Here is a 23,021-nt window from a genome sequence, read left to right as displayed (position 1 = left end):
CTATGAATATAAATATAAATATAATTCTCATGCAATAATAATATTTGTTTTATAATTTTAATAGAATATTACAAAATTTCAATATCTAAAAATAATTATTTATTTTTAGATTAAAATAAATATATAAATTATTTTTTTAAATATATTTTTATATTTTTCTTTATAAACAATTATATAAAAGATTAAAAAATAACTCTATTTTAAAACTTTTAATTAAATTAGAGAAATTGTATCTTTTCTTTTCTTCATTATAAATGTCAATGGTTTACTTGTAATATTATTTTGGATATATATATTTTTTCTTATTTATTAAATTTTTGTATTTGTACACAGAAAAAAGAATGAAGTAGAAATAATGAAAATTTTATATGATCATTAAGAATATTAATTAAAGCATAAAATATTAAAGCATATGCTTTATTTATTACGTTATTTTATATTTTTAATTTATACTCATGAAAAATACAAATGAATATTTAAACTTCATCTTCACTGGATTCACTGCTGTATGCCAACTGTTCCTTCCACCATTCTCGAACTTCTAACATAATATTGGAAGGTTTTGATATGCCGATTGCCTTTGCATTGATTGTTTCCCGCTGTTGTCTGCTTTGCTCAGAGCTCTCTGTGAGATGTGGCAAATTATTTTTCGGCATCGCTTCAAATAGAAAGCTCATATTGGACAAAAGTAAAATAAATATTATATAAATATATAATGCAAAAATATATTTACGTGGAGGTCTATTATTTTTTTTTTTTGGCACCGCATTTTTATCCTTTTCACATCTAATTGAAGCAGGATCTGATAATGTTGGAGTTAAATACTTTCTTCCTGATCCACTACCTATACTATCAGATCTTGGAAGAACGACTGGTTTTTTTGTTTTATATCTAATTCCATCAGTATCCTATTTAATAATAAATATTAATAAAAATAATAGATAAAAAATACAAAAATTATATTGTATATTTTTTAATATTATATAATAAATATCATATAAAAATTTACTTTTGTTTCAATTTCTTCTTCTTTGACAGTTTCTTTTCCTTTCTCTTCTACATGTTCTTGTTGTTGAACTTGTTCGGTATTAGCGCGAAGACCTGCTACAAGACTATTTTGTTGCTTCTGCAATATGTCAATTAAATAATTTATTTTATTTAGTATTTTATTTTCTTCAAATTACTATTTTTCTCTAAACTTACCCCACTTGCACGAATTTTTTTTAGACAACCTTCTAGCCAATTTCTGATTGTTTGCTTAGCAACTTCTTCTTCAATAATATATTCAAATTCTTCCCTTGCCAATAATTCTTCAAGCTGAAGAGCTTTTCGAATATCAACTGAACGATAAGATAACATACTGAAGAAAAATATTTTTTATTAATAGAAATACTTAAAAAAAATAATATATTAAATTATATTAAAATAATATATTAAAAAATAATATAGTAAATATTAATATATAATTTATTTATCAAAAAATTTACTTGATAACATCATGAAAAGTAACATCTTCCCCATTATTCAACTTTTCTAGTTCATAACACATATGTTTAAAAAGAAGACGATCCTTCTGTGGATCAGTCTCTAATCTACCTTTTAATAATCGTAAAATAAACTTCACCTAAAACAAACTAACATATCATTATTTCTAGCCAATTTATAATAGTTTATTAAACATATAACAATTTCTTTTGTAAACGTACCCGTTTCACAGGTATAAAACCCTTTTGATGATTGTCAACAACATTCCAAGTGTTTTGAAAATTTCTAATATCAGCATAAGATAATAAAGCATCTTCTTCATTTGAATAAAATAAAGAAAAGTTTTCCATAATAATAGCTATCATAGAAAATTAATTAGGTATTATTCTAAAATAATCAATATATACATTTGAAACAATCAATTAATAGTTACCAACTAGAAGATTTAAAACGATATAAGTAATAATGACGTAGAAAGTACAAAAATATATTAAAGAAGCATGAAAGTTGCCGCAATCAGTTTCCCAATAATTAGCAGCAGGAGTACAATATGGTGGTTGTATCATGCAATCATGCATTATTTTATTCCAGTCTTCACCTGTGACAATACGGAAGAGCATCGCAACTCCAGTTACAGGTGATTCAAAATTGGCACGCCTAAATAATAATTGCCTCTTAACATTATATTAAGACAAAAATATTCATCATTTAATTGTTTTGATATTGAATTATTTTTTGATTTTGTTATAAAAATACATAACATTACCTTCCTATACCTTCGCCATATTTTACAGTTCCAAAGATAATCGTACCAGCTAGTGCATAAAAAAAAACAAGGAGGAACATGCCAAATATAATGAAAAAACTTTTACAAACAGATACTCCAACTGTTAACATCAACATTTTGAGAGTTGTATGTTTGCCAGTGATTGTAAAGAATCTAAGAATCACAACCATAAAGCCGATTACATACGATAAATCGTTCTGAAAAAAAGATATTCATTAAAAATTTATATTATAAAATATTATAAATATTATATTATAAAATATATATAATATAAAATATTTATAAATTATAATAATAATAACAACAATTCTCTCTCTCTCTCTCTCTCTCTCTCTCTCTCTCTCTCTCTCTCTCTCTCTGAGCCATTATTAAATAATATTGACTTACCTTCATTGTACAATGAATGACGATCCAAATAACACCGACAACTGTCACGAGCAAATCATATCTGTTTCTTCTGGACTGCCAATAGCCACGTGGTGTAAAAGCAATATTTTTCATAATTACTTCCACGAGGAAGATGAGTGTCAGAATCGTGGACACCGTAGCGAGTGCTTCCGTGTGTTCTTCCTCGATTCTCCACTTAAGGGACAAAAGATAAAAAAATATTTGTTAACGAAAAAAAAATGTGTCGATTTACTTTTACCACGGTCTAATGGTAGCCGGCAAGGAACAAATGATTCAAAGTAACAGTCAATGAATTCTATCCTTTCACGAAAAGTATTATATTTTTTTGAATACAAAGAATTTTAATTAATTATAAAATGATGTTATAGTGTTGTAGTGTTTTGTGTGATATTTTTATTATATAAAAAGAATAAAAATTATCCAACTCACAGAGACACATAGAAGAGAACTGTTTATAAGCACCATAACTGCAATAAATCTTTTAAAATAAATATTCTGAGTGATATCATAGATAAATGCTCTAAATTTCTTTCCATCTGGTCTAGGTGGTAAATGTAACGGTTGTGCAATTTTTAATCGCTTTTTTAAATCACACCTATTTAAATCATAATATATATTTGTTTAAAATTTTTATATAATGTTTAAAATTTTATTAAATGAATTAATTAAAGATTTACCATCGTCTTTGATCAACTGTAAGTAAAGCAGTTCCTTTATTTTCAGAATAATTAGCAATGACAACACCCACAAACAGAGTTAAACCAATCATACAACCCAGAAAAATATAAATGTGAATATAAATAGCATGAACCTAAAACAAAAAAATCATTGAATAATATTATTTTAAAAATGTTTTAAGATAATATTAATTACTTACTGGACCAAGAGCTTTAATAAGAACATCTCTAACATCAAGCCATCCTTTAAAAGAAAGTACTTCAAAAAGTGCCATTAATGCATCACCAATATTGTCAAAATTAAATCTTTTAGGATTGGCCCTAAAAAAGTTTTAATGTCTTCTTAGAAGCATTTTATTACTTATATTTTATATTTTATATTTTATATTTATTACTTATATTTTATATTTTTATTATTTTCAAAAGCTACATAAACCTACCAAACGCGTGGTACTAATATAGATGGATAACTCTCGTTTTCACCTGGTTGCAATTTCATTTTTGTTACAAATACTCTTCTCATAAATACTCCAACACAATCTTCTCGTTTCAGAATAGTAGGGTCATTACAACGCGCTAATCTACCTCCATAAAGCTGTACACCATAACTCGCAAATATAAACATCAGTAAAATCAATAAAGTAGATACCTAAAAAATTTTTTATTCATTTTTTATCTAAATTAGATCACTCCTCTGCAATATTTTGGAATAAATTTGTTTTTATAAATAAAATAAAAGAGTAGATTTGTGTTACTGAAGAATTAAATGATTATATTTAAAAAATACCTTAACATTTGAATTTTTAATTAAAATTATTTACCAATAAAATCTCTTTGAATCCTCTACATAATTCGTAAACAACTTTTCTCATGTGTGGTACAAGAGTGAAGATTCTTAATGGTCTAACACAACGTAAAATCATTAGAAGTTGTGCACCTGAATTTGGTGGCACACTTTTCGGCATCCAACAAAGAAAAACAAGACTAACCTAAATATCGACTGAATTAGCATTAAATTTACTAAATATTATATAGCAGGAATGACTTTTTTCAACATACAACATAAATAAAAACATCCAAAACAGAAGCGACATCTTTGATATAGGCTTTTGGTGTGAAAAATAGTCCATCTGCTAAAATCTTTAGAGCTAATTCAATACTCATAAAGATCACAAAACCGTATTCTGCAATTTGTAATGCTGGAATTTCCATTACACGATAGCGTGGTGTTTCAAACATCATAGAAATACAAGACATAGTGGTAGCAAAAATCATTACCCAATCAAGATATGTGACCAAACCAAGAAAATTGCTATAAAATATATATAGCTATTATTAATTTCTTTCTTTCTCTTTTTTAAAAATTTTAAATAATAATAAGATATAAATCATAAATATAAATAATAATCTAAAATATAAATCAAAGCAATCATTTATATTAAAAGCACTTACTGTAAACTTTTATATTGAACTTTTCTTTCTTTTCCAGTTAAAGGATCTTTCACATTTGTATCATATCTTGCATAAACAAGTGATTGACAAATTTTACGGAATTTACTCTCACGCGGTACTGCGAACAGTGGTGTATCAAAAAACGGATGATTCTCACGTAAATCTTCTTCACGTTGATTTCTATGTAAGTATAATAAGCAGCAATGGAAAAAGAATAGATGATAAAATCAATGAAAAAAAACGATATTTTTACCTTCGCATTTCAGCTTGTTGTCGTTTAGCTTGTAATAGTTTAATATCCAAATCATGCGGTCTACTACGAGAAGAGCTAACTCTATTTATTCCACCAATATCACCATTTTCCATCAAATGTTCATATGTTTGTTTTAACTTGATTGATCCACTACGAACACTTCTTCTAATTGACCTTATTATATAAATAAATTAATTAATATAAAAAAGTATATTTTTTTTAATTTTCTTTACTTCAAGTATTATTATTACGTAAATTTAAGATTTTACTTTTTTTGATCAAAACGAAGTTGTTTAGCACTACTAACAGTGCCTTGTGGTTTTAGAAGACTTTTTCCTGGTACTGGTATCATAGCGGAATCACCTAATAATAATCTTTGATTGTTGGAATCACTAAAAATTTATATATATATATATATATATATATATATTGTAATCTTATGAATTATTTATAAATATTATATTTTATAAATATTCACTTTATAATATAAATAACAGCTGCTTTTTTAAGACTGGTGACAACATTTCTTACTTTAGGTGGATTATTTAAAATTTTTACTGGACGTTGTTTTTTATATATCATTTTTGAATCAAAAGTTTCATTTATTTTTTTTACTCCTTCATTTTCTTCATTTTCCATTTCAAATACAAATTGTCTCATGAAACTTTCACGAACCTAAATTATATATATAAAAAATATCTATATCTATATTTTAGTTTTTATAATACATACACATACATACACACACACGAATAATGAATAATACTTACTTTCGGAAGATTAAAATCTGATGGTACTTTATGTAAACATGTCATTTGAGGACTATCAGGAAATTTCTCAAATATTCGTAATCTGAACGGTAAAGTTTCTTTTATTTCTGCACTTTGTTCACGGAATTTTAATTGTTTCAGTTTCTTAATGTCTTCATCTAATTCAAGATTATCCAAAATTACGGCGACAAATAAACTTAACACAATCTTAAAAAATCATCAAAATTATCTTTTAATTATCTTTTTAATAATAATTGAAACAAATATCTAAATATATTTTTACCAATGTAACAAAAAGATGGTATAAAATAAAATACATAGCAACAAGAGGAGCCATTGTTTCATGTGTTCTTAACATTGTTTCATCCATAACATCTACCCAAGCTTCTTGTGTTAAAATTTGAAACATGGACATAAATGCCTAAAAAAGTTTTTTATTAATATAATTTAATTATATGTAAATCTATTTATATTTCCTTTACCTCAGGAAATGTTTCAAATTTTGTGAAATTGCGAAGAAAACAAAACAATTGCATAGAAATACTCGATGATATGACTAATAGACACATAGTAAAAATAATGAGGCTTCCTAATTTTTTTCCAGGACCAAATATTTTATATACAAAGTCTTCAAGCATTGGTGATGCCTTGATAAGTCTAACTACTCTAAGAACCTAATTATAAAATAATATTATATTAATTTATCTATACATAATCTATATATAATATATCATTGTACTTCAAATTGATTTTCTCTATCATTATATATTTCTAATTGATTTTCTTTATCATTATATATTTTCAATTAATTTTATTTGTAATTAAATTTATTTTAAAATTAAATAAGAATGAATATAGAAACCTGAAAATATGTGAATCCAGAAAGATAGAAGAACGGAATAATATGTATGGTTGTACCAATTGCTAATAATAATTCAAATTTATGAATCGAATGTTTATAATAACTGCGAAATCCAAGACACCAGATTTTGAATAATGTTTCCAGATCTAAAAATATTGTAAATGCAATCTCAGCATAATAATAATTATCATAATACGTATGTCTTGGTTTCTCATCATGTTTGAAGCTCATAGTTGCAGTGGTAATACCATTTGCTAAAATTACAAACATTACCACCATACGAAAATGAGGAGATCTGAGAATAGCGTGACATATAGGAGAAGCTAAACCTCCGTGTTTATTTTCATCTAAGGTTACCAATTTCCAACCATTATCATCACCAGTTAATATCTAAAAAAAATTATATATACAAAATATGAAATATCTTTGAAAAGTTAATTTTAAAAATCAAAACAAATATAAAAGTTAATCTATAAAAATTCAATTAAAATTATTTATTAACTTATAAACAATTGAAATTTATGTTAGATGAAAAGAAAATAAAATAAAACCATTTTGTCTATGTCATCTTTAACATATTTTAGTATATTTTCGGTTTGCTTTATCTAATATGATTTAAATTATATTTATATTATTATAAATATATTTAATAAGTAAATCTCAACATTTTTGTATATTTTTTTATATTAACTTTTATGTTTGTTTTTGCCTTTAAAATATTGTTTTGTCTTTTTAAAAATATTTCATGAATATATTAACAAATTGTATATGAGAAAGATTATGTATAAAATTAAATATATATTTTTATATTTCAATCACTTTATTAGCAAATTAATATATAAATATAATATATAAAATTATTACTAACTTGTGATGCTGTGTTATTGCTGATATGTCCTCTAACACCCCACATTTGTTGAAACTGAACTCGAATTTCATTAAAAGTTTCTGTGATAACTGCTATGAAAACATTCTTCACAAGCCATGCTAAGAAAAATATCATTGTACTAAAATAAAGAACTGCACGCCAAGCAGGTAAACTATCTATTGCACGGTACATAATAAAAACCCATCCTTCTTGTGATGCAGCTTGATAGACTGTAAAAATACTCGTAGCTGAAAAATAAAATTATTTATCTGAAATATTTCAGTAAAAATTATTTGAAAAGTAAATTATTTGTAAAGATAGATTGTTATTATATAGTAAATATTTTATATTATAAAATTTATTACCAAATTCATCAAATCCATTAAAACCCATAATATATTTTGATAATTGAAGTTTCATACAAGTCATTCCCTCTGGACATTGGTATCCTGATTCAGGATCGGTAGAACAAAAAGTATCAGGAATGGCTAAACTATTTATAGTTATATTTGTTGGATCTGTAGTAGTATTAAGAACACAATGATTTTTTAATTCACCAAAAAACTGAACGCCTAAAAGACCATAAAGAGACATGAAGAAAAGAAAGAAAAGAGTTACATTATATATCTGTTGACTTGAACGCCTGAAATTATGAATAATATAAATATATTAAATTTATAATAAATTTTTTATATTTTTAAAATATTTACTTGAAAATTTGATTAATTCTAGCTTTTGGCATAGAAAACTTTAGAAAAACTCGTAAAAAGCGTATCATAATTAATGGACGTGGCGCGCGTAATATTGAAACATAACTAAGTTCTAAAGCGAAACCTAACATTTCAAACATTTGTAATATTATAGATAACCAAAGAAAGATGACCATGCTTCCATCAAATTGGCACCAATGATCTTTTAAATAAGATTTATCCCTCTGTAACTAAAAGATTGTCAATTTATGTAAATTGTTATATAATAATATTATATGAATTACCTTCAATATACCCCTTATATGCATCTTGGCAATCATTTCAGCAGTAAACAAAAATGTAATAATTAAGTCACAAACAAAGGTAAAATACTGAAGTGGTGGAACTTTTTCAAAAGTTTTTGGAGTATTCAAGCAAACAGAAGCTAAAGATACCAGAGCACAAGACCTCATCAGCCTTCTCACCCATAACTATAACAATTAAATAATTACTTAGCAATTAATGCATATTCCACTTATATAATAAGATATAAATTTTTCATGTAAATAAAAATAATATTTTTTATTTTGTAAATTACCTTATTTACCCATTCTATATCAGCGCTCTCATTGAGGGATTCTTCTGGACCATAATCAGCCAAGACAGGTTCCCCTTTGAGGCTCTGCTTACGCCCCAACATCATAATAGGAATTATGTTCGCAATGGTGAAGTCTATAATATAAAATTGTTATGAATATTGTAATATCAATATACATTGATGAAAAGAAATTTGAATATTGGATATATAATAATATAATAATAATACTTTAAATATTTTATAAATAATAATTATTTGAATATTGTTTTTTATAATAATAATTTTCAATTGTAAAATAATAACAAAATAGCTATTATATTGTTGAAAATTAAAATACAATAAAATTCGTATTTAATATTATATATATTAAATATGAATAATATAATAGTAAAAATTACAAAATTATTATAATCTGGTTAAAAATATGTATAAAGATTTGTAATATAATTAATAATTTTTAATTATTATAATTCTTATATTTAATAAAAATAATATAAATAATTATTATTACCTTTTTTTAACAATTTGAGCGATAATAAAAATTGCCTTTACGGCAATTAATATATATTATATTTCAACATAAAACAACAAAGTTTTATATTAAAATTGTATAATAAACATTTTAGTAATAACAAATAATTGGCGATATTTTGGTAAATATTTTTTGGTTTAATTCTGAATTTCAAGTTTTCTAGTAATAGTAAAAATTCGAAATGAGCATGAGCAGTGTTGTTACTTTACACATAAATCAATATATCAAATGAATGAAAGCGCGTAAATCGATGATAACTGATTTTACAAAATTTTTATTTTGAGACATATTATTTCGATATTAAAATTACTGATTAGTAAGTACCTATTATATATATTAATAAATGATTCTAATTAATTAATGAAATAATAAAAAAAAATTGATAAAAATAAGTAGATATATATTAATTATATTATATTTATATTTTTATATTAATTATATTTCTATTTCAAAAGACAATATTAATTTTGCCAAAAATCTAAATAATCGTAAAATAAAAAATATGAAATCATTTTAATAGGTTCGATTGTTTTAATGTTAATAAAATATTTCAATAAAAATAGCCGTAATATATTAATAAATGTAATATTTATATTTCAAAAAAATTCTATTTAATATATTGAATTAGTATAACATATAATATATATTTTATATGTATATATGTATATATATAAAAAATATTTTTATTTTCTTAATTTGTTAATATTTTCAGTTATTAAATATAATACTATTGTTAATGATATATTGATTATATTTCTTTTATGTTCTTTTCTGCTGAAATCATCATTTTGGAGAATTCAGAGTTTGAATTGGATAAAAGTACAGATGGTGCATCAAATTCAATTATTTGTCCATTCTTCATAACAATAATGCGATCACACGAAATAACAGTCTTCAAACGGTGAGCTATGGTTAATATTGTAGTATTTGAAAATTCATTTTGAATTGTATTTTGTACAGCAATTTCAGTTTCTGGATCAACAGCAGCTGTTGCTTCATCTAATACTAATATCTAATCGAATAATAGATTATTAAATTAAATAAGTTTATTATTAATTAATACAAAAAGTTTTTATTAATATCATACTTTGGCATTACGCAAAAGTGCTCTTGATAGACAAAATAATTGTCGCTCGCCTACACTTAAATTTTTTCCTTCAACTTCAATAGGTGCATCCAATTGACCAGGCATAACTTGTACTTTTTCTTTCAATTGAGTTTTTTCTAAAACACTCCAGATTTCAGAATCACTAAATTGTTTAAAGGGATCTAAATTTGATCTATAATATAATTATAAATATAATTATAAATAATAATATTAAAAATAAATAAATTTTTAATATATTTGTTTTTTAATTTATATATATATTTACCGTATGGTTCCATTAAATAAGACAGGATCCTGAGGAATTATAGATAATTTAGTTCTTAATACTTTTAAATTTATTTTTGCTATATCTATACCATCAATTTTAATTTTTCCAGCAGAAATTTCAATTAATCGGAATAAAGCAATGATTAAAGAACTTTTTCCTGCTCCTGTTCGTCCTACAATACCTAAAATTCATTATATCATTAAAAAAAATCATGATATAATTTTGTATAAATCTTATCAACTTATTATTACCTATATGTTCACCAGGTTTAATAATAAATGAAATATTATCTAATGCAGGTGATAAACCTTTTCTATATTTTAATTCAACTTTACAAAATTCTAATTCTCCATCAATAGGCCATTGATCAGGAAGATCTATGAGATGTTGCTCAGAAATTTCTTCTTTTTGTAAAGTCTATAATATGTTATATACATATATATGTATATATAATTTAATTATCAGTTATAACAAATATATGTGTATGTAATCATTTTATTTACCTTTAAGTAATAGCTTATTCTTTCAACACTTATAAAACGAGTTTCTATTTCCGCCATTAATCTTACAGTGTATTGAAAAATGCCAGTCATTTGCATAGCATATGCCATTGCTAAACCAGCAAGAGCTGGAGATATTTGATTTTTAAGTGCAATTACAAGAAAAGCAGTAATAGAAGAGGAAGCAATTGCTAAAATATCAAGTCTTACAGCAGACCATCTCATGATAGATTGACATAGATAAAGACATAAATTGTTTAAATCAAATAATTCCTCAAATCTAAAATGTAATAATCAATTATTATACAAAATAGTCTTCAGTAATTCTATTACAAAATAATATCTTAGTTAAATGCTTAAAAAATTATTTAATTCAAAAAAATACATATGGAAATAATTTTTCAATGTTATATTTTTTGATACTTTAAAGTCATCAAAAATTTTTTTCATCAAGATAAATCTGATTCATCTTGAGTTATAATAAAATGATTTTGAAATTAATGAAATTAATGAAGAAAAAATTTATTATAATAAATGTTCAAAATTATTTTCATTGACTTTTTATTGAATATTTATTAATTTAATTGTGGATTATCTTTTTGTAATATTTCATTATTAACATCCATTTCCAAACATGATTTTTTAAAAATTCTCAAAAATATAAGACAAAATTTTCAAATAAAATTTGATTTGAATCAATTACAAATTACAAATTATTTAAAATTTCCAAAAAATGTTTTTTTCTATAAATTCTTTTCTATAAAGTCATCTTGATTTTTTTTAAATATATAATGTATTTTTTATTTTATAGTATTTTATAGTATTGATTAATATCAAATTCAACAATGTATAATATTATAACTTCTTGATTTTTTGATCTTGAGTTTCATAAATTTGAAATTCATTGATTTCTAGGATATTGATTCCTATGATATTTAATTTAATAAAATATTATATCATCACATGTTTACAATAATATTTATATTTTCAATAAATTGCAATAATAAAAATTACCAAAGTATTTTTTATTTAACAGAAGATGAGAATCGTTTTATCTTTTTTATATGAAATTATATATTAGACTTTTTATTTATATATTTATATTTATAATAAATCTTCAAATGTATATTATTTTTCAATAGTTTTTTTTTTGAATAAATTTTTATGTGTAGCAACAAATAAATTTTGTAAATATATTTTTCTACATATATATAATAATTTAACTCTTGTATACAATTTAAATCTTGTATATAGTTTGGAGGTTTCTCATAAATAAATAATAAATAATAAATAATAAATAATAAATAATAAATAATAAATAAATATTTTCATAAGAAAAATTTAATGAAGATAAGTTTGAGCAATCTATATCTATCAATTTATCAATCAAATAATTTGATAATTTTTATTATTGCAATTTGTGGTATGGTGGTATAATGGTACAAATATTATCTAAAAATATCTGATCTAACATCCTATTAAATCAACTTTCATATGTTAATGTATCAATAAATTTAAGATTTATAAAATTCTTTTCTCTATTTCAAAATTAATATTAACTAAAATATACTACTAAAATATACAATAGATACGTTTTAATACCAGCAATGTTTTGAAATCAAAAATATATCATGTTATTTAAAAAAATCAAGATAATTTTCATATTTTATAGAAATAAACTTTTTTTTTGAAAAGTCTTCCAATTTGTAGCCAATTCAAAAAAGAATTTTTTTGAAACATCTTTTTTTTATATTATTGAAAGAATTTTATTAAACATCTTGTAAAAAAATATCAATGATTTTAAAATCTCGAAAAATATCTTCAAAAAAAAAAAAATGATTTTCATTATAATATATTTTTTCGAATTAAAAAATTTATTCCTTGAGTATTTTCACATATTATAAATAATAATAAAATATTATCTTGTAATATTGTTATTGAAATACTTTATAATAATGTATAGTAATCTATTATTTTAAGAAGCATACTTGTTTACAAATGCTTTTTCCTTTTGGAATGCGTGAATAGTATTTAGACCATGAATGGTAGTAGTAATGAAACTTAAAACAGGAGATCGTGAAATATTCTCCATTCGCTTAAAATCTCTCATTGCTACTCTGAAAAAATTTTTCTGTTGCTATATTTGAAGAATAATAATGAAAAATATTATTGAAGAATATTGTAAATTCTATTTTAAAATATGAATTAAAATGTCTCACCTAAAGATTCTGCTAATATAAAAAAAAATAACAGCAAGGATAATTAATGGTAAACAATACCAAGGTAATATTACACATATAAACACAATTGCAAAACTGCAAGTAATTATATTCTGTATCATGTTTTCTACAGAAATTGGTATATAATTGTCCACTATAATAAAAGTAATTAAGAAATATAATTATCTTGATATTTAATGTTAGATTTACACTATTGTTCACAAACAATTTGCAAATAATTTACATTTAATAAACATTTTTAAAAATTGTTCATTACTCGCAAAAATATATAAACAATCAATATGACAACAATAAAGTTTGTGATGCATAACAAACATAGTTCATGAACAATAGTATTACAGTTCAAAAAATAGTATATCTTACCTTCATCAATATCTCGACTAAAAATATTTTGTATTCTTCCAATAGGAGTTGTTTCAAAAAATGTTAATGTTGTTTTAATTATTTTCTTAAAAACTTTGTTATGTAATGTCGTCGAAGCATTTATTGTAGCATACATAATAACCAAACCACGCAATAAACTTGTTAATAAAATTATTCCAATACAACCAATATAAATATTTTGATAATATGAATAATTAGGATTATCATTTAAATTATTTGATGATATAGTTTTATTATTATTGGAATCAATAATATTCTTAAATGAGAAAGATTAATGAAAATAAAAAAAAGAAAGAAAAAATATAAAATATACAATTAAAATAGGAGAAAATATTTACCCCATTACCAGCTTTAATCCATGTAGCTAACCACCAAGAACTAAATGCTGAACTTCCAATACTTAAAAAAAGTGTTAAAAATACCAAAATCGCTATAAAATAACCACCCGCAGATTTTACATATATATGATAAATATATGATTTTACAGTACCTATTCCCATCTTTTCTTGAGTAGTAAGGATTGCTTCTAAATGATAAACTCAAATGTGACAAATTGATAATTTAAAGTTTTTTAATACACACCTTTTTTATGTATCTTTGTTGATGCTTCAATATATTCATCATTATCTTCTGCATTGCAAGTTATTGTTTGTCTCTTTGAATCATTATTAGAATCTTTATTTGTTTGAATCGGTATCGTAATTTCACTAAATAAATTGAATATAATTAATATTATAATTATTCAAAAGCTTTTTAAAAATTATTTGTAAGATAAATACTTTGAATCGATCTCCGTTTTTAATAATGCACTATCTACCATTGTAGCATATTCTTTATTTAATTGCATCAATTCATCATGTGTACCTTGTTCTACAATTCTTCCTTTATGCATTACAAGTATTTGATCACAATGTTTTAAAAACTATAATTAGTGAAATATAATGTTAAGCGTAATTAATTATATATACGAATTATTTGAATTTAAGAATATAATTTATTGAAAATATAAATTAAATATATACTTGAATTTGATGTGTTACAAATAATACACATTTATTTTTGAGCGCTCCGAGAATTAAATTTTTAAAAATATAAGAACCCACATGTGTGTCTACTGCACTTAATGGATCATCCAAAAAATATATATCTCTTAAAAAAAACATATGATTTTTTTAAAAAATATAATTATATATTTTAGAAATTAAGAGTTTTAACAGTAAAAAAAAATATACCGATTAGCATAAAGTGCTCTAGCAAGAGCAATTCTTTGCTTTTGTCCTCCTGAAAGATTTATACCTCTTTCCCCTATCTCAGTTTCGTCTCCACCCGGTAACATATTCAAATCTTCTTTTAAACTGCATATTGTTAATGTTTGATAGTATCGTTTAGCATCAAATTGATTTCCAAACAATATATTTTCTTTGAAAGTTGCATTAACAATCCATGCTTGTTGACTAACATAAGCACAGGAACCTTCTCTCAAAACACAGCCGTTTATCATTTTTAATTGTCCTAAAGCTGCAAGCAAAAGACTAGATTTTCCACTTCCTACATGTCCACAAATTCCTGTTAATCCACCTTTTGTTACTCCGAATTTAATAGTTGAAAGTACTTTAATATATTCAGTTTCTTGGGACGATTCATTAAGTTTTTCCAATTCAACTTTGTTTCTTAAGTATGATACGATTTTTCTAAAAAAAAAAAAAATATATATATATAAAAATTTAAAAAAATAAAAAAATAAGAGTAAAAAATTTATTAATTTCAAAGAACTTACTTTTTTTTTCTAATATTTTTTAATTTTTTAGCGTACAAAGTAGAATTTTCGTAAACGAATGTACCGTTAGCAATGGCTATAGCTTGTGATTTTACAATTGGCTTTGATATATGGCATGTATATTCTTCTAAAAGTAATATATTCTGCACAAATATTATTAATTATTAAAGATGATCATCGAAATTTTAATTAAAAATCGAATGATTATAAGCAAAGCCAAATCAATTTTAATAACAATATTCATTATTTTAATTAATAAATATTAAATTTATAATACTATATAAAATTATATAATACTAAAATAAAAATATAATATAAAAATATCATATAAAAAGTTTTTAAAAGCATATGGAAATTATGATTTAAAACATGCAATGCATAACATAAAAGTGCAATGAATTATTACAGAATATTCAAATGCATTATCTATAAGATCAATCAAGCATTAAATAAACTATACTACAAAGCATTGTATATTTTTATAACTATTATAATATATTATACAATGAAAAGCGAATTAAATTTCTTTACAATGCAAATGTTATTTGCAAAATAACCAATTATAGTTTTTATATTATTATAATTAGTAATTATTATTAACAGATAAATGCAAAAGTAAACACCTGCAATCTGTTGAGTGTTATATTTGACTCGGCGATATTAATTAACGCCACTTGTAGAAATAAAAATGAAGAACGAAATTGAGAATTGAGCAATGTTACAAAAGGAAATACCTGTAAAAAGTAACATATTATAATTTAATATGTGAATATTGCAAACTTATTATGTTATGTTAAATTATTCCCAACATTTGCATTTTAATCATACATACACAGCTTTGTTTATCTTTTTAATGTATATACAATAAGGAGGAGTAAGAGAAAAAGCAATTATTTGTATTTATTTATATATGTGCCACACTTTCCCCTTTATGTTAGCAAACTTTTGACCATTTACTATTACATATAAACATATTATTAATAAAAAAATTCTCGCATATATTATATCAATTATATTAGTTTTTTATTTAACTACTTTAATAATATAAGCTATTCCTTTTGATATAAAATACACGAGAATTTGTTTGTTAATAATAAATGAAAAATACCCATCCATTAAACATTTAAAATGTCAGAGATTTTATAATAAAATTATAATTTAAATGTAAATGTTTTGGGAGACCTTAATTCTTCTAAGAGCAATATGAGCGTCGATAAAATGTCGTGTAGAATCCTTAAGGGAAGAGAGTGCCATTCTCAACATATTTCCGAAAAATGTTGTAATTGGAAAAGCCTGCAATATTCATCTTATTAAATGCAACACTTGTTTCATAACTTTAAATATGCAGAATATTTTTTACTATTTAATTAATAATGTTTTTGAATGATAGCTACTTATATATTTAGTTTGGAATTACTTATTCTAATATTCCTCCAAAGAAATTTAAATAAATATAAATATTCATTTTCAATTTGCAAAATAATATATACCTGAGAAGCAGTTAAATTACTGCCTGAAGATAAATGTGCTAGAAATGTAACAATTGCAGATATTGCAGGTATAGCTGGCGTTAAAGAAATAGCAAGACTTTGGAAATATACAATTTTATGTAACCAATATTCCTCCTTTTTTCGTATATCTGTAAAATTAATTAATATATAAAAAGATAATTAAAATTAAATTATAATGCTACATATTATAATAATTTATTTTATTTAGCAAAATAATAATTATACCAAGGAGTTTATGACTAAAATATTTCTCCCATGAATACATTTTAATTAATTTTATACATTCTAAGATTTCATTCATTAATTTTACTCGTGTATCTGTAATAATAACTGTCTTCGAACGAAAATATCCAACTGCACGGGATAGAAGATACTGTTAAGAAAATTAACATTACATGGACTATTATATGGTGAAATTTTAAGTATAAAAATAAATATAGAATTATAGAAATATTAAAATTTTAAATATAAAAAATTGTATAAAGAAATATTTCTCAATAATTTCTCACCTGGCAAGGATAAAATACAAGGAAAGTAAATATTCCATAAAGAGCTATTGGACTAAATACCCAAAGTATATAAATTATACCACAGATAATAATTATTGGACCACTAAATATCATAGGTCCATAAATGACAACATCAAAAAGTCTTTGACTATCATTTGTAAATAAATTAATCATCTAAAAAATTATAAAACATTGATAGATATGAAATTAAATCTAATGTGATGATACTATTTATTTAAAATCTTACTTCTCCTGTACTTTTATTTCCAAGATTATTCAGTCTAATAATTTTTTTATATAAAAGAGTTGTACAAGCACTTTTTAATCTTAGTGCAGTTCTAATATTAGTATTCCAAGTCCAGTTAAAAAATATTAATCGCAAAAAATCACAACATGTTAATAACAATGCCCATTTTATACCTATCCATATATTTTCTTCTGGTGATTGAACATGTTCTAGTACTTTTTTCATTAGTATCATCTATAATAGAAACATTAAATTTTATAGCAATATATATGACATTAATATTTATTAAACTAAAAAACATACAGAACTAATAAATCCACAAATTGTAGAACAACTTAATAAAAATCCAGCTATACATATTCTTGTTCTTACAAATTTCCAAGCTACATTTGGAAATGATGCTAAATATGGACCATGTTTATTTAATTCTTCTTGCCAAAGTATTTCTAATCTAAATATGAAATATATTTTAAATATATTTTAAATATCATAAAAAAAGTTATATATTATTATATATTATTATATTGTAATTATATTCAAATTGAAGCAGTTACCTATGAGTATTATATTTAGAACTTTCATAAGTAGAAATATATGGAATATTTGTAAAGTCAATACCATTTTTATATGCTTTCCATATATATGGTGTTAACCATGTATAAAAAATATATGAAAACAAACCAGCACTATCTGCTGGCATACATTCCTTGTTTCTAAAATATATATGGTAAAATATTATTTAAAAAACAATTTTTTTTATTTTAAAATTAAATATATATTACATACTGATTTTTGCGACGTATTGGTATAAGATTTCTTAAAGCTGGATTATATCGTTTTATATTTGTTCCTTTAATGTATTCTATTGGTATTTTTGGCGAACGTGAATATGTATTAGGAAGCAAAAAATGTTGTCTTTCATTGGCATTATCGTATCTAGAAATGTATGAAACAATATTAATTTTATATTTCAATAAAAATAAAAAAAATTATATACTTATACCTTTCACTATTAATATATTGAGTCTCATTGTCTTCACTTTGATCATTAAGAATATCCGTTTTATTTTCCATTATGTTATATGTTATTTCTTATTTCATATTTTAATGCTTTAAAAGTTTTAAATTAATCAATTAAATACGTATAAATAAATAAAATAAACTTAAATCATATAATAAAAATGACAAAATATTCAAACAACAAAAAATAATTAAATAAAAATTTTGTAATTTTTAATATATTATTAAGTAATATCTTATAAAATTATCAAGAATTAATGCAATAGTATATTATTATTAAATAATAATTAAATAACTATATAAAATAAAATCTTAAAATTATTAAATTTATTTTAAATTAATAATAAAATTATTAATATAGAATAATTATTTAAATAAAAATAAAAAATGAATAAATTTAATAAATATTAACTTTACACGTATACAATTCTAATAGATAAAATATTTATAAATGAATATTACTGATGTTATAAGTTGATAAAAAATTTAATCTTTTCTTATCAATAAGTAAAGCCGAACAAATATTTGATTTTAAATTTGAGCGTGAAATTCTGCCCTCTGTGGTTTAACGAATTTTGTATAAGTTATTTGACATAATCCTTAATTAACCTGACTTTAAAAGTTTTATTGAATGAATACAAGATGTAATAGTATTTTTATTTTACAATATTATAAATTTTATTTTATAAAATAATCAAAAATGCAAAAATACAAATATATATATATATATATATATATATATATATATATATATATATATATACAAATCAAATATTAAAATAACAATAATTATGAAATGTTATTATTTTTTTATATTAAAATATTTTTATTAATAATATTAAAAATAATGAATTTATATTTATATAAATGAATTATAAAATTTTATATATTAACATATAAATGACTTTTTATACTTACATTGAAAAATTAATATCAAATTTCTCGAATTATATCTTATCTTTATAAAATTTGCTGTTATCACGCATTCAAACTATCATTAAGATAATTATCTTTATTAGTTATAATAAATTACTCTTTTCAGCATGTGTTTCATAAAACTAAATTGTTTAATATTCTTTACTAACATATATATGCACATATACATATTCATTAATAAATTCCAATTGTTCAATATGGTGCTGCATCTTAAATGCATACACTAGTTCTTTGTACTATTTATCATTTATATATATGTATATATATATATAAAACATATTCGTGATATTGATTATAAGCACAAATGATTTATTTATGATTTAATTACAATTTAAAGACATGTTTTATCTATAAAAATTCATATATTCAAAAAATAAGAATTTTAAAGTATCTTTTAAATTAAAAAAAATTATATTTTAAATTTAATAAAAAATTTATTATTAAACATTATACTGATAATATATAATGTATCATATTATGATATAAATGAAAGCCTTCAATTATGAAGATAATATTTATTATTATGCTTTATAAAACAGGTCATTATTTATAAACAGGTCAATATTAATCATATGTTATTCTTATTAATTTCATCCACGAGATAAATTTATAAGGGTACACTTTATTATTATTATATTGAATATAGACTTTTTTTACTTTACTTACAGAAGATAAGATCTTAAATAAATACAATCATTTTTTGTTTTGTTTACATTTTCGTAATGAAAAATAAGAAGTATTTTTTTTTTATAATGAAATGTTTAATGAAAAAAATATTATATATATATAATATTTTTTTTTCCTTTTTAACTTAATATATTCTTTAGAAAAACTCATAAAATTAAATATGAGTATAATTAACTCAAAAACATATTTTTCATAAGTGCTAAAAATAGAATAAATTCAATATTTGATATTTGCTGTATTTTTTTTATATTTTTTTTCCCACAATATTATATGAATATTATTAAAGATTTTATAATCGAAATATTTTGCATATCACTTAGAATAGTTAAATATAATATATTATAATATAATAGTTTTGTTTAAAAGAATTAACATAAACTATATTTAACTTATGTTACTAATATGAATTATTATTTAGATAAATATATTACAGTATGATAAATCGTAATTGTTGAATGTCATTTCCATTTCAATATGAATTATCTATATCTTTATGATTGCAAACATTACTTCTAACTTTATTAATAATCCAATGAAGCTGTATTATATAGTTTATTAATATACTTATCCTGTAATATTAGAATTTGGAACACTTTTGTGAGATCTTAATAAAATAGCGAATGTACAATGTGTTAAAGTAAAGGAATATAATATCAATATTAATAACAATAAAAAAAAATTAAAAAATGTGAAATAGTTTTTTTGAATTGAATTTTTCTGAGTCAAGAAAATTATATTGATTTTGTAAAATATAATTTTTTTTTATAAAAATTTTTTTTATAATTGTTTAAATTTATAAAAGAAATAGAAATTATACTAATAATTTAAGACTATAATTTATAATATATAAAGTTCAATATTTTTATTGAACATAAATGAAAATGAAAAAAAAGATGAAACAGTTATAATAAATTCTGGTCAATGAAAATTGACCATAAAAAATATTTGACTAATGTTATTACCAGTAATATTATATTAATATTAAAAAATAAAACAAACTTTATGTATGTAATTTGTAAAATATAATGAAACAATAGTAATCAATCTCCGATTGAATACGATGCGAAAACGAAATTTTATGTAATTATAATTCAGTATATTAAATATTTGATTTACGAAATGTTTTATCTTCGATAGCGTAGAAAACGCGACATCCGGCCTCAAAAACTATTATAATTACTTCCTCCTAATTGAGAACTGAAGCCTCTATTTGGAGAATATCCTGGCCTGAAGTTGTTACCTAAACCTAATATGTAAATATAAAATTACATTATATCAATATTAACAATATCTATAAAATAATTGCAAAATAAGAAATAATTTAATAAAGAATAAAATTATTATGCTATAAAAGAATATAAAGAATACAAAATTATTATAAAAGCATATAAAATAAAGAAAAAAGAAAATAATAATAAAAAAGCAAAACGCGTACCTCCACAGAAATTTCCAATGCCACCTAATGACATTCCACTTGAACCACCAGTTGAATTTAAAAATAATTCAATATATCTATGTGACATATGACTTTTATCCTGTAATAACATAATATAAAATAGAAATATTAAAATAGTAGAGTTCAATAATAATTGCAATGACAATTAAATTTAATTAACCTTGGACATGGCTTTAACAGCCTCTTCGTGAGTTGCAAATTCCACATCAGCTTCTCCAGAAGGACGTCCACCATTTTCAAGAATAATTCGTACATTTACTGGTTCAATAGGTCTAAAGAACTAAAATTACATAATAAAATATCATTGAGAGAGAGAGAGAGAGAGAGAGAGAGAGAGAGAGAGAGAGAGAGAGAGAAGTATTATGATTTAATGAATTTAAAACCTACATCAGCAATATCTTGTTCGGTAGCTTTAAATGGTAAACCACGCATGTGTATACTATGAATACCGGAATTACTACCCCATGTATCGCCGCTACCTCTGAAATTTCCACCTTTCATATCCAAACCTCCTCTCATTCCCATACTTCCTCCGCGTGAATCAAAATTATTACCACTTCCCCATGGACCACCATCAAAATCTAAAACATCAAATATTGATAATACACATATAAAGAAAAAATTTAATATATAATAATGTTTGCTTAAATGATATGAGTTGATCTGATGGGATTAGATTTAATTATTTATAAAATTAATTAAAAATTAAAAAATTCTTATTTAAAAATTCTCTTATTTAAAAATTCTGAAATTTTATATTTTATTCAAATCTATTGCAGTTGATAAACATATGATAAACATTAAAGAAAAAGATAACACAGTAACTCTTTTTATTCTAAGAGTTCTTCTTAGAAATATAAAAAATTAATAAATTCTGCATTGACTAAGCAGAAAAATTGTTAAATTATATCAAGTTATAAATTATATATTATAATTATATTATAAATTATATCAAGTTAAAATTATATCAATTTAATATGTATTACTATAATTCTTA

The 23,021-nt window shown here is 22.4% G+C and overlaps 2 protein-coding genes across 3 annotated transcripts in view; both read right to left on the bottom strand.

Annotated features, from left to right (window-relative positions):
* Positions 1–416: 416 nt before the first annotated feature.
* LOC413947 (sodium leak channel non-selective protein) lies at positions 417–20,087 on the bottom strand. The gene is made up of 53 exons (XM_026444169.1): positions 19,864–20,087; positions 18,929–19,035; positions 18,712–18,861; positions 18,480–18,638; positions 18,229–18,376; positions 17,926–18,159; positions 17,679–17,852; positions 17,395–17,542; positions 17,149–17,297; positions 16,841–16,951; positions 16,282–16,392; positions 15,659–15,801; positions 15,114–15,572; positions 14,904–15,030; positions 14,661–14,803; positions 14,464–14,588; positions 14,220–14,407; positions 13,861–14,137; positions 13,477–13,630; positions 13,246–13,374; positions 11,261–11,537; positions 11,009–11,174; positions 10,755–10,938; positions 10,469–10,661; positions 10,231–10,393; positions 8,850–8,980; positions 8,557–8,742; positions 8,273–8,496; positions 7,928–8,205; positions 7,563–7,810; positions 6,695–7,084; positions 6,315–6,506; positions 6,116–6,253; positions 5,833–6,039; positions 5,541–5,737; positions 5,332–5,454; positions 5,063–5,236; positions 4,810–4,989; positions 4,417–4,669; positions 4,179–4,346; positions 3,798–4,006; positions 3,558–3,678; positions 3,358–3,491; positions 3,110–3,275; positions 2,660–2,854; positions 2,252–2,469; positions 1,919–2,142; positions 1,707–1,843; positions 1,488–1,624; positions 1,204–1,360; positions 1,010–1,126; positions 734–908; positions 417–658 (listed from the first exon to the last, which is right to left on the bottom strand). Exons 2-53 carry the CDS (start codon positions 18,997–18,999, stop codon positions 477–479), a joined length of 9,444 nt encoding a protein of 3,147 aa, XP_026299954.1. The 5' UTR covers positions 19,000–19,035; positions 19,864–20,087; the 3' UTR covers positions 417–476.
* A 1,462-nt stretch (positions 20,088–21,549) lies between these two features.
* Positions 21,550–23,021, bottom strand: part of LOC727106 (heterogeneous nuclear ribonucleoprotein H) — a 6,921-nt gene continuing 5,449 nt past the window's right edge. For both annotated transcript variants that reach the window (XM_006568253.3, XM_006568254.3), the window contains exons 6-9: positions 22,412–22,605; positions 22,185–22,304; positions 22,004–22,103; positions 21,550–21,814 (exon numbers count right to left, since the gene is read on the bottom strand). In XM_006568253.3, coding sequence (XP_006568316.1) covers positions 21,729–21,814; positions 22,004–22,103; positions 22,185–22,304; positions 22,412–22,605 — 500 coding nt within the window. In that variant the 3' untranslated portion in view covers positions 21,550–21,728. The remainder of the gene's footprint in view (positions 21,815–22,003; positions 22,104–22,184; positions 22,305–22,411; positions 22,606–23,021) is intronic.

This window comes from Apis mellifera, linkage group LG12 (genome assembly GCF_003254395.2).
Source record: "Apis mellifera strain DH4 linkage group LG12, Amel_HAv3.1, whole genome shotgun sequence".
NCBI classification, from domain to species: domain Eukaryota; kingdom Metazoa; phylum Arthropoda; class Insecta; order Hymenoptera; family Apidae; genus Apis; species Apis mellifera.
The sequence above is the reverse complement of the archived record's forward strand: the minus strand, read 5'-3'. Positions and strand labels throughout refer to the sequence as shown.

Coding starts and splice junctions, on each gene's coding strand:
- LOC413947 (XM_026444169.1), bottom strand. CDS start 18,999: ATGGAAAATAAAACGGATATTCTTAATGATCAAAGTGAAGACAATGAG. Junction 16,393..16,840: donor TTGCTCTTAGAAGAATTAAG/GTCTCCCAAAAC, acceptor TACTTTTTACAG/GTATTTCCTTTTGTAACATT. Junction 14,804..14,903: donor TTGTAACACATCAAATTCAA/GTATATATTTAA, acceptor CACTAATTATAG/TTTTTAAAACATTGTGATCA.